The sequence below is a fragment of the Centroberyx gerrardi genome, chromosome 14, assembly GCF_048128805.1.
Source record: "Centroberyx gerrardi isolate f3 chromosome 14, fCenGer3.hap1.cur.20231027, whole genome shotgun sequence".
Classification (NCBI taxonomy): domain Eukaryota; kingdom Metazoa; phylum Chordata; class Actinopteri; order Beryciformes; family Berycidae; genus Centroberyx; species Centroberyx gerrardi.
Genome location: NC_136010.1, coordinates 1,565,709 through 1,580,256, shown reverse-complemented (window position 1 = coordinate 1,580,256; position 14,548 = coordinate 1,565,709). Strand labels below are relative to the sequence as shown.

At 41.7% G+C, this 14,548-nt stretch overlaps 2 protein-coding genes across 2 annotated transcripts in view; one reads left to right on the top strand and one right to left on the bottom strand.

Moving 5' to 3' along the window:
- uxt (ubiquitously-expressed, prefoldin-like chaperone) overlaps positions 1-14,548 on the bottom strand; it is a 363,866-nt gene that overhangs the window by 265,216 nt on the left and 84,102 nt on the right. The gene's annotated exons all lie outside the window — the stretch shown is intronic.
- Positions 1,895-14,325, top strand: LOC139922584 (NACHT, LRR and PYD domains-containing protein 3-like). Its single transcript, XM_078288175.1, has 12 exons — positions 1,895-2,004; positions 2,360-2,473; positions 5,013-5,126; positions 5,482-5,595; positions 7,318-7,381; positions 7,496-7,724; positions 8,501-10,286; positions 10,400-10,573; positions 11,535-11,708; positions 12,989-13,162; positions 13,368-13,414; positions 13,658-14,325. Exons 2-12 carry the CDS (start codon positions 2,406-2,408, stop codon positions 14,200-14,202), a joined length of 3,489 nt encoding a protein of 1,162 aa, XP_078144301.1. The 5' UTR covers positions 1,895-2,004; positions 2,360-2,405; the 3' UTR covers positions 14,203-14,325.

The following is a 14,548-nucleotide window of genomic DNA, read 5'->3' as shown; positions in this document are numbered from 1 at the left end:
AGTCTACCTTCTCTTACGGCGAGGCAGCAGGTTATTTCCAACATGAAAAGGTATTGTAGCAAACACTTTACATTACAGTTTATAGTGTTTTATTCTTCAACCTGTTAAGTTTACTGTTGATTGATTTAACTGTAATAAGACGATCATACAGAATAAGCCTCTGTTTGTGATCAGGAGGGTGAAACTCTGTTTGGGTTGGAAACATGAAAACACTTTGTGACAGTTTGTGAACACATCAGTGTTTGGGAGTTAACGTTAACGTCCTGAACATGTTGATTTGTTGTAATGTTTTTAATTCTGTTTTAATCAGAGCAGGAAGGCTCTTTAGTTCACTGTAGATGAGGAAGTTAAATTTCACCATTTGATAGACGCATCATAAAACTACTTCTCTGACAAACTTTAGATTGGACTTTGATGTTTGGACTTTGATCCTAATGTTATTTTATATGGCTGTTTGTTCATGTTTAATCAGGTCAAGACATCTATTTTTCAAAATGATATTGATATGTTATCTGATCATCTTTCAGTTACTTCACATTTCAATAAAAGCAGGAGCGATCAAATACATGCTGCTTAATGCACTTCATAGACTTTCACTGTATTCTAACACTGTTTCTACTACAACACATACTTTTAAAGGTTTATTCCTCTAAAACTGTTGCTCCTACTACTGCTTTGTAAACATTTAAAGGCACATTTCACTTAAACACTTCTTCTACTACTACTGAAGCTTTTAATGCATTACTCCACTAAAGCGCTGTGACTAGTACTGCCACTACTCATATTTCTCCAGGTGTAGTGCACTGAAACACTATTTCAACTACAAGTTATACTTAAGGAGCATCACGTTAGTTCAGGCAGAACACTGAAGTCGTGCATGCTGTCAGCTGATTGGCTATCAGCTGTCCTATCCAAACAGCATAGCTGACTCTCATCACCAATCACATTCAAACAAGTCAATGAATGTTTATAATCTGCCAGCTCACACTGCTGATCATTCTGCCGCTGCTGCTGTTGACTTCAGATTGGATGTTGATGTTTGGACTTTGATCCTGATGTAATTTTATATGGCTGTTTGTTCATGTTTATTCAGGTCAAAATTATATTGGTATGTTATCTGATCATCTTTCCATTCAGTTACTTCACATTTCAATAAAAGCAGGAGCGATCAAATACATGCTGCTTAATGCACTTCATAGACTTTCACTGTATTCTAACACTGTTTCTACTACAACACATACTTTTAAAGGTCCATTCCACTAAAACACTTAACACACTTAAATACTACTTCTACTACTACTTTTTTCTCCCAGATAGCAAAAGTTCATATTCTGAGGAGAGGATATGTTGTGGGTCCTCGAGAATTTTGTGTGCTTGCTTTATGACAGCTTGCTCGTAGAGGGACTGAATGGGCTCGAAGTCCTTCTTTCCTATTATTTTCATTGCTGTCTTGAGCATGCTGCTCAGCCTGTTCTTCAGTTGCACGTTATGTTGCTGTACCATGCTGTTATTCCAAATATTTACACTTTTAATGCTATACTCCACTAAAGCGCTGTGACTAGTACTGCCACTACTCATATTTTTCCAGTGGGTTAGGGTTAGGGCTATCAGCTGTCCTATCCAAACAGCATAGCTGACTCTCATCACCAATCACATTCAAACAAGTCAATGAGGCGGTGTTTATAATCTGCCAGCTCACACTGCTGATCATTCTGCCGCTGCTGCTGTTGACCCGAGTCGATCCAAACCTCCACCACCCCAACCTCCTCCTGCTGTCATCTGTTCACAGGATGCTTGTGCAGCTATCTCCGAGTTATATCTGTTTTTATGATGGTTTTCATATTAAAATGATATATGTCTCCTATGCCTTGGGGGGTTTATTGCACTCAGGATCCAGCAGGAGAGACCAGACTCTCCTCAACCCAGCTGTGTGTCCCTGAAGAGCGACTGGTCAAAGGGTGGACAGATTGATTTTAAAGATGAACAGCATTCTTCTGAAAAGAAGTAAGTTGTTCCTAGCATTACAATGTTACTGTCTCATGTTTTAACTATTACTCATGCAGAGAAGGTTTGCTGAGCATGCATGCACACACATATTACTGTATGCTCACATACAGTAATATATTCACCTGGGAGCTGCCCAGTATAACCAGTCTGTTACTGTGAGACACTAAGAACTCCTTCGAAGCAATTTGGAGCTTCAGTTTCTTGTATAAAGGAACTTTGGAGGAAGTTGTGGAGGGAGGGAAGAGTGTTTCTCATTTTCTCTCCAGCAACTGTCAGCCTGCTGGTCAAAAGCCGGTCTGTCTGACTGTTTCCTACCATCAGCTCTGCTTTGTCCATCCTGTGTTTCTATCAGGATCCAGCAGGACAGACCAGACTCTCCTGTACCCAGCTGTGTGTCCATGAAGAGTGACCGGTCAAAGAGTGGCCGTATCGATTTTAAAGATGAACACCATTCTTCTGAAAAGAAGTAAGTTGTTCCCAGCATTACAATGTTACCGTCTCATTTTTTAACTATTACTCATGCAGAGAAGGTTTGCTGAGCATGCATGCTCTTTTTCAGCATCGCTCTTCTTCACATACAGTAATATATGCACCTGGGAATGATGTTATTTTATATGGCTGTTTGTTCATGTTTATTCAGGTCAAGACATCTATTTTTCAAAATGATATTGATATGTTATCTGATCATCTTTCCATCCAGTTACTTAACATTTCAATAAAAGCAGGAGCGATGAAATACATGCTGCTTAAGCTGGGGATACACTAGACAACTATTGCCCCGATTTTAGCCAGGATTCACATCGGGCCGAGTCTGTCCTGGTCTGCACTAGTCTGCAGATTTTGGGGCAGTCGGCGTGGCCAGTTGGCACAGAACATCTAGAAGTGTGTGAGGGGAACAGACTCTAATCTCTTGCCTCCCGACGTGAGTCGGAGCCACTGATTATATCAAACATGTTTGATTTTTACAAGCGGACTCTGGACGCAGTCGGGTAGTGTGTACTCGTCTCAACTCAAATGTGAATGGATCCCGTCAATAGCCAATGAAAAACTATGAAGCTATGCCATAACAAGCCAATACGGTGTTTAGCCCACACCAAACACTTTACATTACAGTTTATAGTGTTTTATTCTTCAACCTGTTAAGTTTACTGTTGACTGATTTAACTGTAATAAGACGATCATACAGAATAAGCCTCTGTTTGTGATCAGGAGGGTGAAACTCTGTTTGGGTTGGAAACATGAAAACACTTTGTGACAGTTTGTGAACACATCAGTGTTTGGGAGTTAACGTTAACGTCCTGAACATGTTGATTTGTTGTAATGTTTTTAATTCTGTTTTAATCAGAGCAGGAAGGCTCTTTAGTTCAGTGTAGATGAGGAAGTTAAATTTCACCATTTGATAGACGCATCATAAAACTACTTCTCTGACAAACTTTAGATTGGATGTTGATGTTTGGACTTTGATCCTGATGTTATTTTATATGGCTGTTTGTTCATGTTTAATCAGGTCAAGACATCTATTTTTCAAAATTATATTGATATGTTATCTGATCATCTTTCCATCCAGTTACTTCACATTTCAATAAAAGCAGGAGCGATGAAATACATGCTGCTTAATGCACTTCATAGACTTTCACTGTATTCTAACACTGTTTCTACTACACAAACTTTTAAAGGTTTATTCCTCTAAAACTGCTGCTCTTACTACTGCTTTGTAAACATTTAAAGGCACATTTCACTTAAACACTTCTTTTACTACTACTTAAGCTTTTAAAGGCATATTCCGCTAAAAGACCACTTCAACATATTTAGACTTTTAATGCTATACTCCACTAAAGCGCTGTGACTAGTACTGCCACTACTCATATTTCTCCAGGTGTAGTGCACTGAAACACTATTTCAACTACAAGTTATACTTATGGAGCATCACGTTAGTTCAGGCAGAACACTGAAGTCGTGCATGCTGTCAGCTGATTGGGTATCAGCTGTCCTATCCAAACAGCACAGCTGACTCTCATCACCAATCACATTCAAACAAGTCAATGAGGCGGTGTTTATAATCTGCCAGCTCACACTGCTGATCATTCTGCCGCTGCTGCTGTTGACTTCAGATTGGATGTTGATGTTTGGACTTTGATCCTGATGTAATTTTATATGGCTGTTTGTTCATGTTTATTCAGGTCAAAATGATATTGGTATGTTATCTGATCATCTTTCCATTCAGTTACTTCACATTTCAATAAAAGCAGGAGCGATGAAATACATGCTGCTTAATGCACTTCATAGACTTTCACTGTATTCTAACACTGTTTCTACTACATACTTTTAAAGGTTTATTCCACTAAAACACTGCTGCGCCTACTACTGCTTTAAAGGCACATTTCATTTAAATGCTACTTCTACTACTACTTAAACTTTTTTCTCCCAGATGGCAAAAGTTCATATTCTGAGGAGAGGATATGTTGCGGGTCCTCGAGAATTTTGTGTGCTTGCTTTATGACAGCTTTGTCGTAGAGGGACTGAATGGGCTCGAAGTCCTTCTTTCCTGTTATTTTCATTGCTGTCTTGAGCATGCTGCTCAGCCTGTTCTTCAGTTGCACGTTATGTTGCTGTACCATGCTGTTATTCCAAATATTTACACTTTTAATGCTATACTACTACTAAAGCGCTGTGACTAGTACTGCCACTACTCATATTTTTCCAGTCGGTTAGGGTTAGGGCTATCAGCTGTCCTATCCAAACAGCACAGCTGACTCTCATCACCAATCACATTCAAACAAGTCAATGAGGCGGTGTTTATAATCTGCCAGCTCACACTGCTGATCATTCTGCCGCTGCTGCTGTTGACCCGAGTCGATCCAAACCTCCACCACCCCAACCTCCTCCTGCTGTCATCTGTTCACAGGATGCTTGTGCAGCTATCTCCAAATTATATCTGTTTTTATGATGTTTTCATATTAAAATTATATATATCTACTATGCCTTGGGGGGTTTATTGCGCTCAGGAACCAGCAGGAGAGACCAGACTCTCCTCAACCCAGCTGTGTGTCCCTGAAGAGTGAACGGTCAAAGAGTGGCCGTATTGATTTTAAAGATGAACACCATTCTTCTGAAAAGACGTAAGTTGTTCCTAGCATTACAATGTTACTGTCTCATGTTTTATCTATTACTCATGCAGAGAAGGTTTGCTGAGCATGCATGCACACACATATTACTGTATGCTCACATACAGTAATATATTCACCTGGGAGCTGCCCAGTATAACCAGTCTGTTACTGTTAGACACTAAGAACTCCTTCGAAGCAATTTGGAGCTTCAGTTTCTTGTATAAAGGAACTTTGGAGGAAGTTGTGGAGGGAGGGAAGAGTGTTTCTCATTTTCTCTCCAGCAACTGTCAGCCTGCTGGTCAAAAGCCGGTCTGTCTGACTGTTTCCTACCATCAGCTCTGCTTTGTCCATCCTGTGTTTCTATCAGGATCCAGCAGGACAGACCAGACTCTCCTGTACCCAGCTGTGTGTCCATGAAGAGTGACCGGTCAAAGAGTGGCCGTATCGATTTTAAAGATGAACACCATTCTTCTGAAAAGAAGTAAGTTGTTCCTAGCATTACAATGTTACTGTCTCATGTTTTAACTATTACTCATGCAGAGAAGGTTTGCTGAGCATGCATGCTCTTTTTCAGCATCACTCTTCTTCACATACAGTAATATATTCACCTGGGAATGATGTTATTTTATATGGCTGTTTGTTCATGTTTATTCAGGTCAAGACATCTATTTTTCAAAATGATATTGATATGTTATCTGATCATCTTTCCATCCAGTTACTTCACATTTCAATAAAAGCAGGACCGATGAAATACATGCTGCTTAAGCTGGGGATACACTAGACAACTATTGCCCCGATTTTTGCCAGGATTCACATCGGGCCGAGTCTGTCCTGGTCTGCACTAGTCTGCAGATTTTGGGGCAGTCGGCGTGGCCAGTTGGCACAGAACATCTAGAAGTGTGTGAGGGGAACAGACTCTAATCTCTTGCCTCCCGACGTGAGTCGGAGCCACTGATTATATCAAACATGTTTGATTTTTACAAGCGGACTCTGGACGCAGTCGGGTAGTGTGTACTCGTCTCAACTCAAATGTGAATGGATCCCGTCAATAGCCAATGAAAAACTATGAAGCTATGCCATAACAAGCCAATACGGTGTTTAGCCCACACCAAACACTTTACATTACAGTTTATAGTGTTTTATTCTTCAACCTGTTAAGTTTACTGTTGACTGATTTAACTGTAATAAGACGATCATACAGAATAAGCCTCTGTTTGTGATCAGGAGGGTGAAACTCTGTTTGGGTTGGAAACATGAAAACACTTTGTGACAGTTTGTGAACACATCAGTGTTTGGGAGTTAACGTTAACGTCCTGAACATGTTGATTTGTTGTAATGTTTTTAATTCTGTTTTAATCAGAGCAGGAAGGCTCTTTAGTTCAGTGTAGATGAGGAAGTTAAATTTCACCATTTGATAGACGCATCATAAAACTACTTCTCTGACAAACTTTAGATTGGACTTTGATGTTTGGACTTTGATCCTGATGAAATTTTATATGGTTGTTTGTTCATGTTTAATCAGGTCAAGACATCTATTGTCTATTGTCTATCTATTGTCAAAACATCTAACTCATCTCTCTAGCCAATAAACTTTGCAGCACAAAGTATCTTTGTACCACTTGGTTTCTAAAATAGTCACCAAAAAGCAACTTTTGATTCAGAGTCCATTTTGTTATTTCTGTCTATAAAACATTTGAATACATGACAAGTTGTACTTACAACTGTAAAACGACGAGGAGCACCTGAAGGCAGCAGGGATCTCTGCAGGGCGACCAGAGCTTTGTGAGTGAGGAAAATCTAGGAGATAATGAGGTGAATATTGGACTTTTGGATCCACAGTGCAGTTTGGATTCAGAACTCTTGGATTCTGCTGCAGATTAAAGTAATTTTCTGTCATTTTTTATCTTTTTGGACTCTAAAGAAACGCTCTCCATTCACTCCAGTTGTTTTGCAGAAGGCTGATATGAACTCACTGTGTGTTATACTGACATAAAAACTTCAGTATTTCAACTGACATGAGGGGGAGGAGATGATGACATCATTATCATTTGTGGGTGAACTATTCCTTTAAGTGTAGAACCTTGAAACATTTGAATCCTCTGCTCTTATGTGAAAGAGCGAATTCAAATAAAGTATTTAAAGTGTGTGTGTGTGTGTGTGTGATAATATAACCTACTATCTGATGTTTTGTTTGTTTCCACAGACTCCACCAGCAGAGGTCAGAGGTTCCCAGTGATCAGTCTGCCCAGGAGCATCAAATATTTAAGGTGTGTAAATGAACAACACATTTTACTTCAGTCTTCAGTCTATGCAAGATGGATCTGATGTTGTGTTCCATGATTTTAGTGAGAAAGTTTAATTCATATATTATTCTGTTCCAGCTGCTTGAGGAGAACATCGTCACCTTTGTGAGGAACGAGCTGCAAAAGTTTCAGAGGGTTCTGAGTCCAGATTACCCAGAATGCTTAGAGAGACAGAGGGAGGATGAGGAGGTGGTGGACGGTGAGGAGGAAGAGCAGAGGAGGAGCAGCAGAAAGGCTTTTCTGCAGATCACACTGCAGTTCCTGAGGAGAATGAAGCAGGAGGAGCTGGCTGACTCTCTGCAGAGCAGTAAGAGGCTTTTAACAGGTTTAACATGATGGAGAGGGGAGATGGTGGAAAATGAGAGATGTATTTAAATATGTAAATCTAAATATTTGCCAAATGAGACCTATTCAGTTCAAGATTGAAAGGTAAATGAGCACAATCCCTCTGGATAATCTGAGAAAATTATTTATTATCTCCGCCAAGGAGGAAATGTTTTCACTTGCGTCTGTGTGTTTGTCCGTCCGTCCGTCTGTTAGCAGGATATCTCTCAAAGTTGGGCACAGATTTGCACAAAACTTGGTATGAAGGTTGGTTATGGGCCAAGGAAGAACTGATTAACTTTTCATGTTGATTGGCCAATAGGGGGCGTGGTGGGGGGCGTGGTCTTCCACAAAAAGGTGCATTTTTGTGCATTTCAGAACAGATTCACATAATATAAAACTTTGACAAACGGTTGTGCAGAGAAGAACCACTGGGCCTTCTGACGGTTTCTGTGATGTCTCTGGGTGAAGCCTTGCTGGGTGTTGTCAGACATGGAGGAGGTCTGTGCTCTACTGACCACATTTTCTAGTTTAGAGCGTAACAAGCTGAACACAGTGGTGCACATGGGGGAAAAACAGACACACCACACCAGCTGCCTTTCACATTGAGCTGCACACAGTCAGGAGCTGTTTGTCCTCCAGTGATGAGCTGAATAGATGCCATGGAGTGGAGATATATACATTTACCAGGAAATGTTCACATGTCTCATGTTTACTGAAACATCCACTCTTGATGTTATTTGTTGTTTGTTCTTTCAGAAACTCTTGCTGCCATCTGTCAACATCAACTCAAATCTAATGTGAAGGAGAAGTTTCAGTGTGTGTTTGAGGGGATTGCTAAAGCAGGAAACCCAACACTTCTGAATCAGATCTACACAGAGATTTACATCACAGAGGGAGGGAGTGGAGAGGTCAATGATGAACATGAGGTCAGACAGATTGAAACAGCATCCAGGAAACCAGCGAGACCAGAAACACCAATCAAATGTGAAGACATCTTTAAACCCTTACCTGGAAGAGAGAAACCAACCAGAACATTGATGACAAAGGGAGTGGCTGGCATTGGGAAAACAGTCTTAACACAGAAGTTCACTCTAGACTGGGCTGAAGACAAAGCCAACCAGGATATACAGTTCACATTTCTGTTCAGTTTCCGAGAGCTGAATCTGCTGAAAGGGAAAAAGTACAGCTTGGTGGAACTTCTTCATCTCTTCTTTACTGAGACCAAAGAAGCAGGAATCTGCAGGTTTGACATGTTCCAGGTTGTGTTCATCTTTGACGGTCTGGATGAGTGTCGACTTCCTCTAGACTTCCAGAACAACGAGATCCTGACTGATGTTACAGAGTCGACCTCAGTGGATGTGCTGCTGACAAACCTCATCAAGGGGAAACTGCTTCCCTCTGCTCGCCTCTGGATAACCACACGACCTGCAGCGGCCAATCAGATCCCTCCTGAGTGTGTTGACATGGTGACAGAGGTGAGAGGCTTCACTGACCCACAGAAGGAGGAGTACTTCAGGAAGAGATTCAGAGATGAGGAGCAGGCCAGAAGAATCATCTCCCACATCAAGACTTCACAAAGCCTCCACATCATGTGCCACATCCCAGTCTTCTGCTGGATCACTGTTACAGTTCTGGACCATGTGTTGAAAACCAGTGAGAGAGGAGACCTGCCCAAGACCCTGACTGAGAATTACATCCGCTTCCTGGTGGTTCAGTCCATCCAGGGGAAGGTCAAGTATCATGGGAGAGATGAGACAGATCCACTCTGGACTACAGAGAGCAGGAAGATGATTCTCTCTCTGGGAAAACTGGCTTTTGAGCAGCTGGAGAAAGGCAACCTGATCTTCTATGAAGCCGAGCTGACAGAGTGTGGCATTGATATCAGAGCAGCCTCAGTGTACTCAGGAGTGTTCACACAGATCTTTAAAGAGGAGCGTGGGCTGAACCAGGACAAGGTCTTCTGCTTTGTCCATCTGAGCATTCAGGAGTTTCTGGCTGCTGTTCATGTCATCGTCTCATTCATCGACTCTGGTGTCAATCTGCTGTCAGAACCACAATCAACCTCCAGAGACAAATCTCAGGTAAATCTCCTCTACCAGAGTGCTGTGGACAAGGCCTTACAGAGTCCAAATGGACACCTGGACTTGTTCCTCCGCTTCCTCCTGGGTCTTTCACTGCAGACCAATCAAACTCTCCTACAAGACCTGCTGACACAGACAGGAAGTAGCTCACAGACCAATCAGAAAACAGTCCAGTACATCAAAAAGAAGATCAGGGAGAATCCGTCTCCAGAGAGAAGCATCAATCTGTTCCACTGTCTGAATGAGCTGAATGACCGTTCTTTAGTGGAGGAGATCCAACAGTACCTGAGATCAGGAAGACTCTCCAGAGCCAGACTCTCCCCTGCTCAGTGGTCGGCTCTGGTCTTCATGTTACTGTCATCAGAAGAAGAGCTGGACGTGTTTGACCTGAAGAAATACTCTGCTTCAGAGGAGGCTCTTCTGAGGCTGCTGCCAGTGGTCAAAGCCTCCAATAAATCTGTGTAAGTGCATAGAAAACTGGATAGATTCAATATATGATGTCATCTTTTACACAGGAGAGAGAAATACATATTTTTAATGTTCGTGTTTGTCTTCATCACTAATTCTCCTTCAGGCTGAGCAGCTGTCAGCTGTCAGAGAGAAGCTGTGAAGCTCTGGCCTCAGTTCTCAGCTCCCAGTCCTCTAGTCTGAGAGAGCTGGACCTGAGTAACAACGACCTGCAGGATTCAGGACTGAAGCTGCTCTCTGCTGGACTGGAGAGTCCACACTGTAGACTGGAGACTCTCAGGTCAGATCAATTTACAGTTTTTCTCGGTTGATGTGACACATTTCTCCAAACTAAGGTCCATGTTCTCAAATCAGTTTCTCTCAGGTCAGGATTCCTGAATCTACAAAGGTTGACCCTGAAAGTTATATCAGGATTTCAGAGTTTTATTCTGATCCAGCTTCATACACACAGCAATGAACTTAAATGATTGAGAGAAGATCATCCATGCTTTGATATCTTGTCATTAGATTACTGACCTTGTCTATTCCTGTCTCAGCCATATTTCACTGTCACATCTCCAGCTTGTTCAGAATAGAGCAGCTGGGATTTTAACCAGTTCTAAGGTAAAATCATCATAACCCCAAATTTAACATCTCTCCACCAGTTAGTAGAATTAATATTAAAATGTCCCTGAACACATTTGAAGTAGTTTTGGCCCCAAACTACATTGTGGACCTCTTAGTTCCCTATGAGCCGGAGAGCAAGCTGAGATCTTCAGGTCCTTCTGACTTTCCCTCAGTCTAGACTCAACACTAAAGCTGATTTCACTTTTGCCATCAAGACTATGGAAAGCCTTCCTGAGGGACTTAGGCTGATTCAGTTTCGTCTTTTAAAACACTTTGTAAAACACACTTTTATTGACTCTGTCTTTTCTCACTTCTTAATCTTGTTTATCATGTTTATATTTTGTATTATTATTATATAAAAACCACTTCTAAACCACTTCTTTTTAAAGTGTGGCCTAATTTATATCCACTTTATTTTCTTTTTTATGGCTAATTGTAAAGCATAACAAAGCATATGTTCATTGTTAGCATGGGGGACTGCAGTGGAAATCAAACCAGCATCTCTGGCATTGTTCATGCTACACTCGGCTCAGTGAGCTACAGCACCGTGCAAAGCACACTGGAAACTCTGGTTTAGATGTTAAATGTCATTAAATAAAGAGAATAACATTTCTATATGTTTTCTTGTCCTTCAGGCTGAGTGTCTGTCAGCTGTCAGAGAGAAGCTGTGAAGCTCTGGCCTCAGGTCTCAGCTCCCAGTCCTCTAGTCTGAGAGAGCTGGACCTGAGTAACAACGACCTGCAGGATTCAGGACTGAAGCTGCTCTCTGCTGGACTGGAGAGTCCACACTGTAGACTGGAGACTCTCAGGTCAGGATCACTGTTACTGTTCAACAGACCATTTAAATTCTGCTTTACATGCACATTAATGTCAATACCTGACCTCTCCTTACTGCCTCTGTTGTTGAAACCTAAAATATGAAACACAAACCCGATCTTTGGGTCAACTGTTTATGTTGCAGACAATTATAGTTTTTTCATCATAACTAATTTCTGAGCAGTGCACCAATGAGAAAATCCAACATGTAACTCCTTTTAAACAAGGAGTTTACACTGAGAGCTGGGATCTCTCTTTCAGAAAACCTGTACAAAAGCTTGCAACAGCAATCCTCAAGAATAAACAATCAATAAACGATAAGTGCTGGGTGATATGGCTGAAAATGTTATCATAAACTTTTCATATCAGCTGATAGAGTTTTATCACAATATATGTATAATCACTATTTCTGTCAAGTTTAAAGGGTTATTAATAAAAGTTGAAATAGATCAGACAACTTTCATTTAAAACACGTCTTTATTGCTAGAATAAAACTAAAAACACTAGATGTTCCTCAGTAGAGCTCAGACTTCCACCAACACTCTGCAGCTGTCAGTATATTCCAGTTCCACATGTCAGATTTTCACTAGAAGTTAATATTTCCTTCCATGCCACATCACCACCTGGTTTCACATTGACCTGAATGTGACATGAGATCTGCCTGTTCACATTCTACACACTTTAATGATTTGATCTGATTATCTCAACACCAGCTGACCAATCAGCTCTCTATCTGTTCAGTTTCCATTAGAGCTGCTCTTGTACCACTGGACCAAGGTCTGGTTCTGTCTCTCCAGTGCCTCCATGTGTTTGATTGGTCCAATAATGGAGGGTTTGCCTCTTCTTCTGTCTGCTGATTGGCCACAAAGTCTGATGGTGTTAATGTGAATCCAGAAGTTATATGCTTTTTCAAGAGAAGCCACGCCCCTGTGTGGAGGAAGTGATGAAATTTTGAACTCAATTAATCGTCATGACAGCAAAAACCAGGAAAACAAGGTCCAGGTTGAAAATAACTGGAATTATATTTTAAGAGAGGAACTCTGCTGTGGTCGTTATTGAAAATTATCAAGCTGGTTTTATTTCAAAATCAAGGAAAATTTAACTGAGATAATTATCAATATCGTTTTATCGCCAAACACTACAAACTATACATCACTGGAAGAAAATGCAACACTATGTAGCTGTGTGTGTGTGTGTGTGTGTGTGTGTGTGTGTGTGTGTGTGTGTGTGTGTGTGTGTGTGTGTGTGTGTGTGTGTGTGTGTGTGTGTGCAGGCTGTCAGGCTGTCTGCTCACAGAGGAAGGCTGTGCTTCTCTGGCCTCAGCTCTGAGCTCCAACCCCTCCCATCTGAGAGAGCTGGACCTGAGCTACAATCATCCAGGAGCCTCAGGAGTGAAGCTGCTCTCTGCTGGACTGGAGGATCCACACTGGAGACTGGACTCTCTCAGGTACGGAGAGGCAACGTCTGCTAGAAGGCTGAGAGTCACACACATTTTCTCTGTCGCACTGAGAAGATGAGGAATATTGATTAATGTTTAGGTTGTTGAGGATATGAGTGGAAATCCTTCATATTGAAGGTTATTAAATGTCCATGTTTCCATCATCAAAGAGATTATGCTGTCTGACTTTGTTTACCCCTCCCCCCCCCCCCAGTGTGGACCATGGTGGAGTGCAGTGGCTGAAACCAGGTGTGAGGAAGTGTAAGTGTGTATTTAGTTTGATTCATGAAAACAAAGCAACACACATATTGAGATAGAAAGTCCATCTACACCACAGTATGTGACAGATCCTTCTGAGAATCAGGATGATGGCTGACATCATGTGTTATAATCAAACTTTAGAAATTAGCAGTCAAGTTGCAAATTATAAATCAACAATAAATAAAGAGAACAGGTGTATTAGATGAGAAGCTGCTGCTGTATTGAGTCTTGTTCTCTCATCAGATGCCTGTGAACTCACTCTGGACCCAAACACAGTGAACAGACACCTCTTCCTGTCTGAAGACAACAGAAAGGTGATAGCAGTGAGAGAGAAGCAGCCATATCCTGATCACCCAGAGAGATTTGACTGCTGGTATCAGCTGCTGTGTGGAAATTATCTGACTGGTCGCTGTTACTGGGAGGTCGAGAGGGAAGGAGTGGTTGAGATAGGAGTGACTTACAGAGGAATCAGTAGGAGAGGAGTGGGTGCTGACTGCTGGATTGGAGGGAATGAAAAGTCCTGGAGTCTGTACTGCTCTGATGATAGTTACTCTGTCTGTCACAATAACAGAAGAACAGACATACCTTCCTCCTCCTCCTCCTCTAACAGAGTAGCAGTGTATCTGGACTGGTCTGCTGGCTCTCTGTCCTTCTACAGAGTTTCCTCTGACTCACTGATCCACATCCACACCTTCCACTCCACATTCACTGAACCACTCTATCCTGGGTTTAGGTTGTGGTCTGGGTCTGGGTCTGGGTCTGGTTCCTCAGTGTCTCTTGTCAGATAGAGGAGGGAGAGAGAAACACTCACACTGCTGACCAAACACAGCTGCTGAGATGATAGTTCACTCTGTACAGGATCACACACACACACACACACACACACACACACACACACACACACACACACACACACAAGAAACTCTCTGCTCTGTGGCATTCAGGAACCTGCTGTAACACAGGATTCTGCAGTTCTTTTGGTCCAGGTGGATTCTGGTCTTCCTTCAGTCAGCTTCTCTCTCCAGTCAGAAGTTACTAAGCAACAGGCGCTAAAAACTGCCATTGAGACACACACACACACACACACACACACACACACAAATTTTAAGAGCCATATCAATTCAGAAGCTTTAT

Coding starts and splice junctions, on each gene's coding strand:
- LOC139922584 (XM_078288175.1), top strand. CDS start 2,406: ATGAAGAGTGACCGGTCAAAGAGTGGCCGTATCGATTTTAAAGATGAA. Junction 10,287..10,399: donor AAAGCCTCCAATAAATCTGT/GTAAGTGCATAG, acceptor ATTCTCCTTCAG/GCTGAGCAGCTGTCAGCTGT. Junction 13,163..13,367: donor TGGAGACTGGACTCTCTCAG/GTACGGAGAGGC, acceptor CCCCCCCCCCAG/TGTGGACCATGGTGGAGTGC.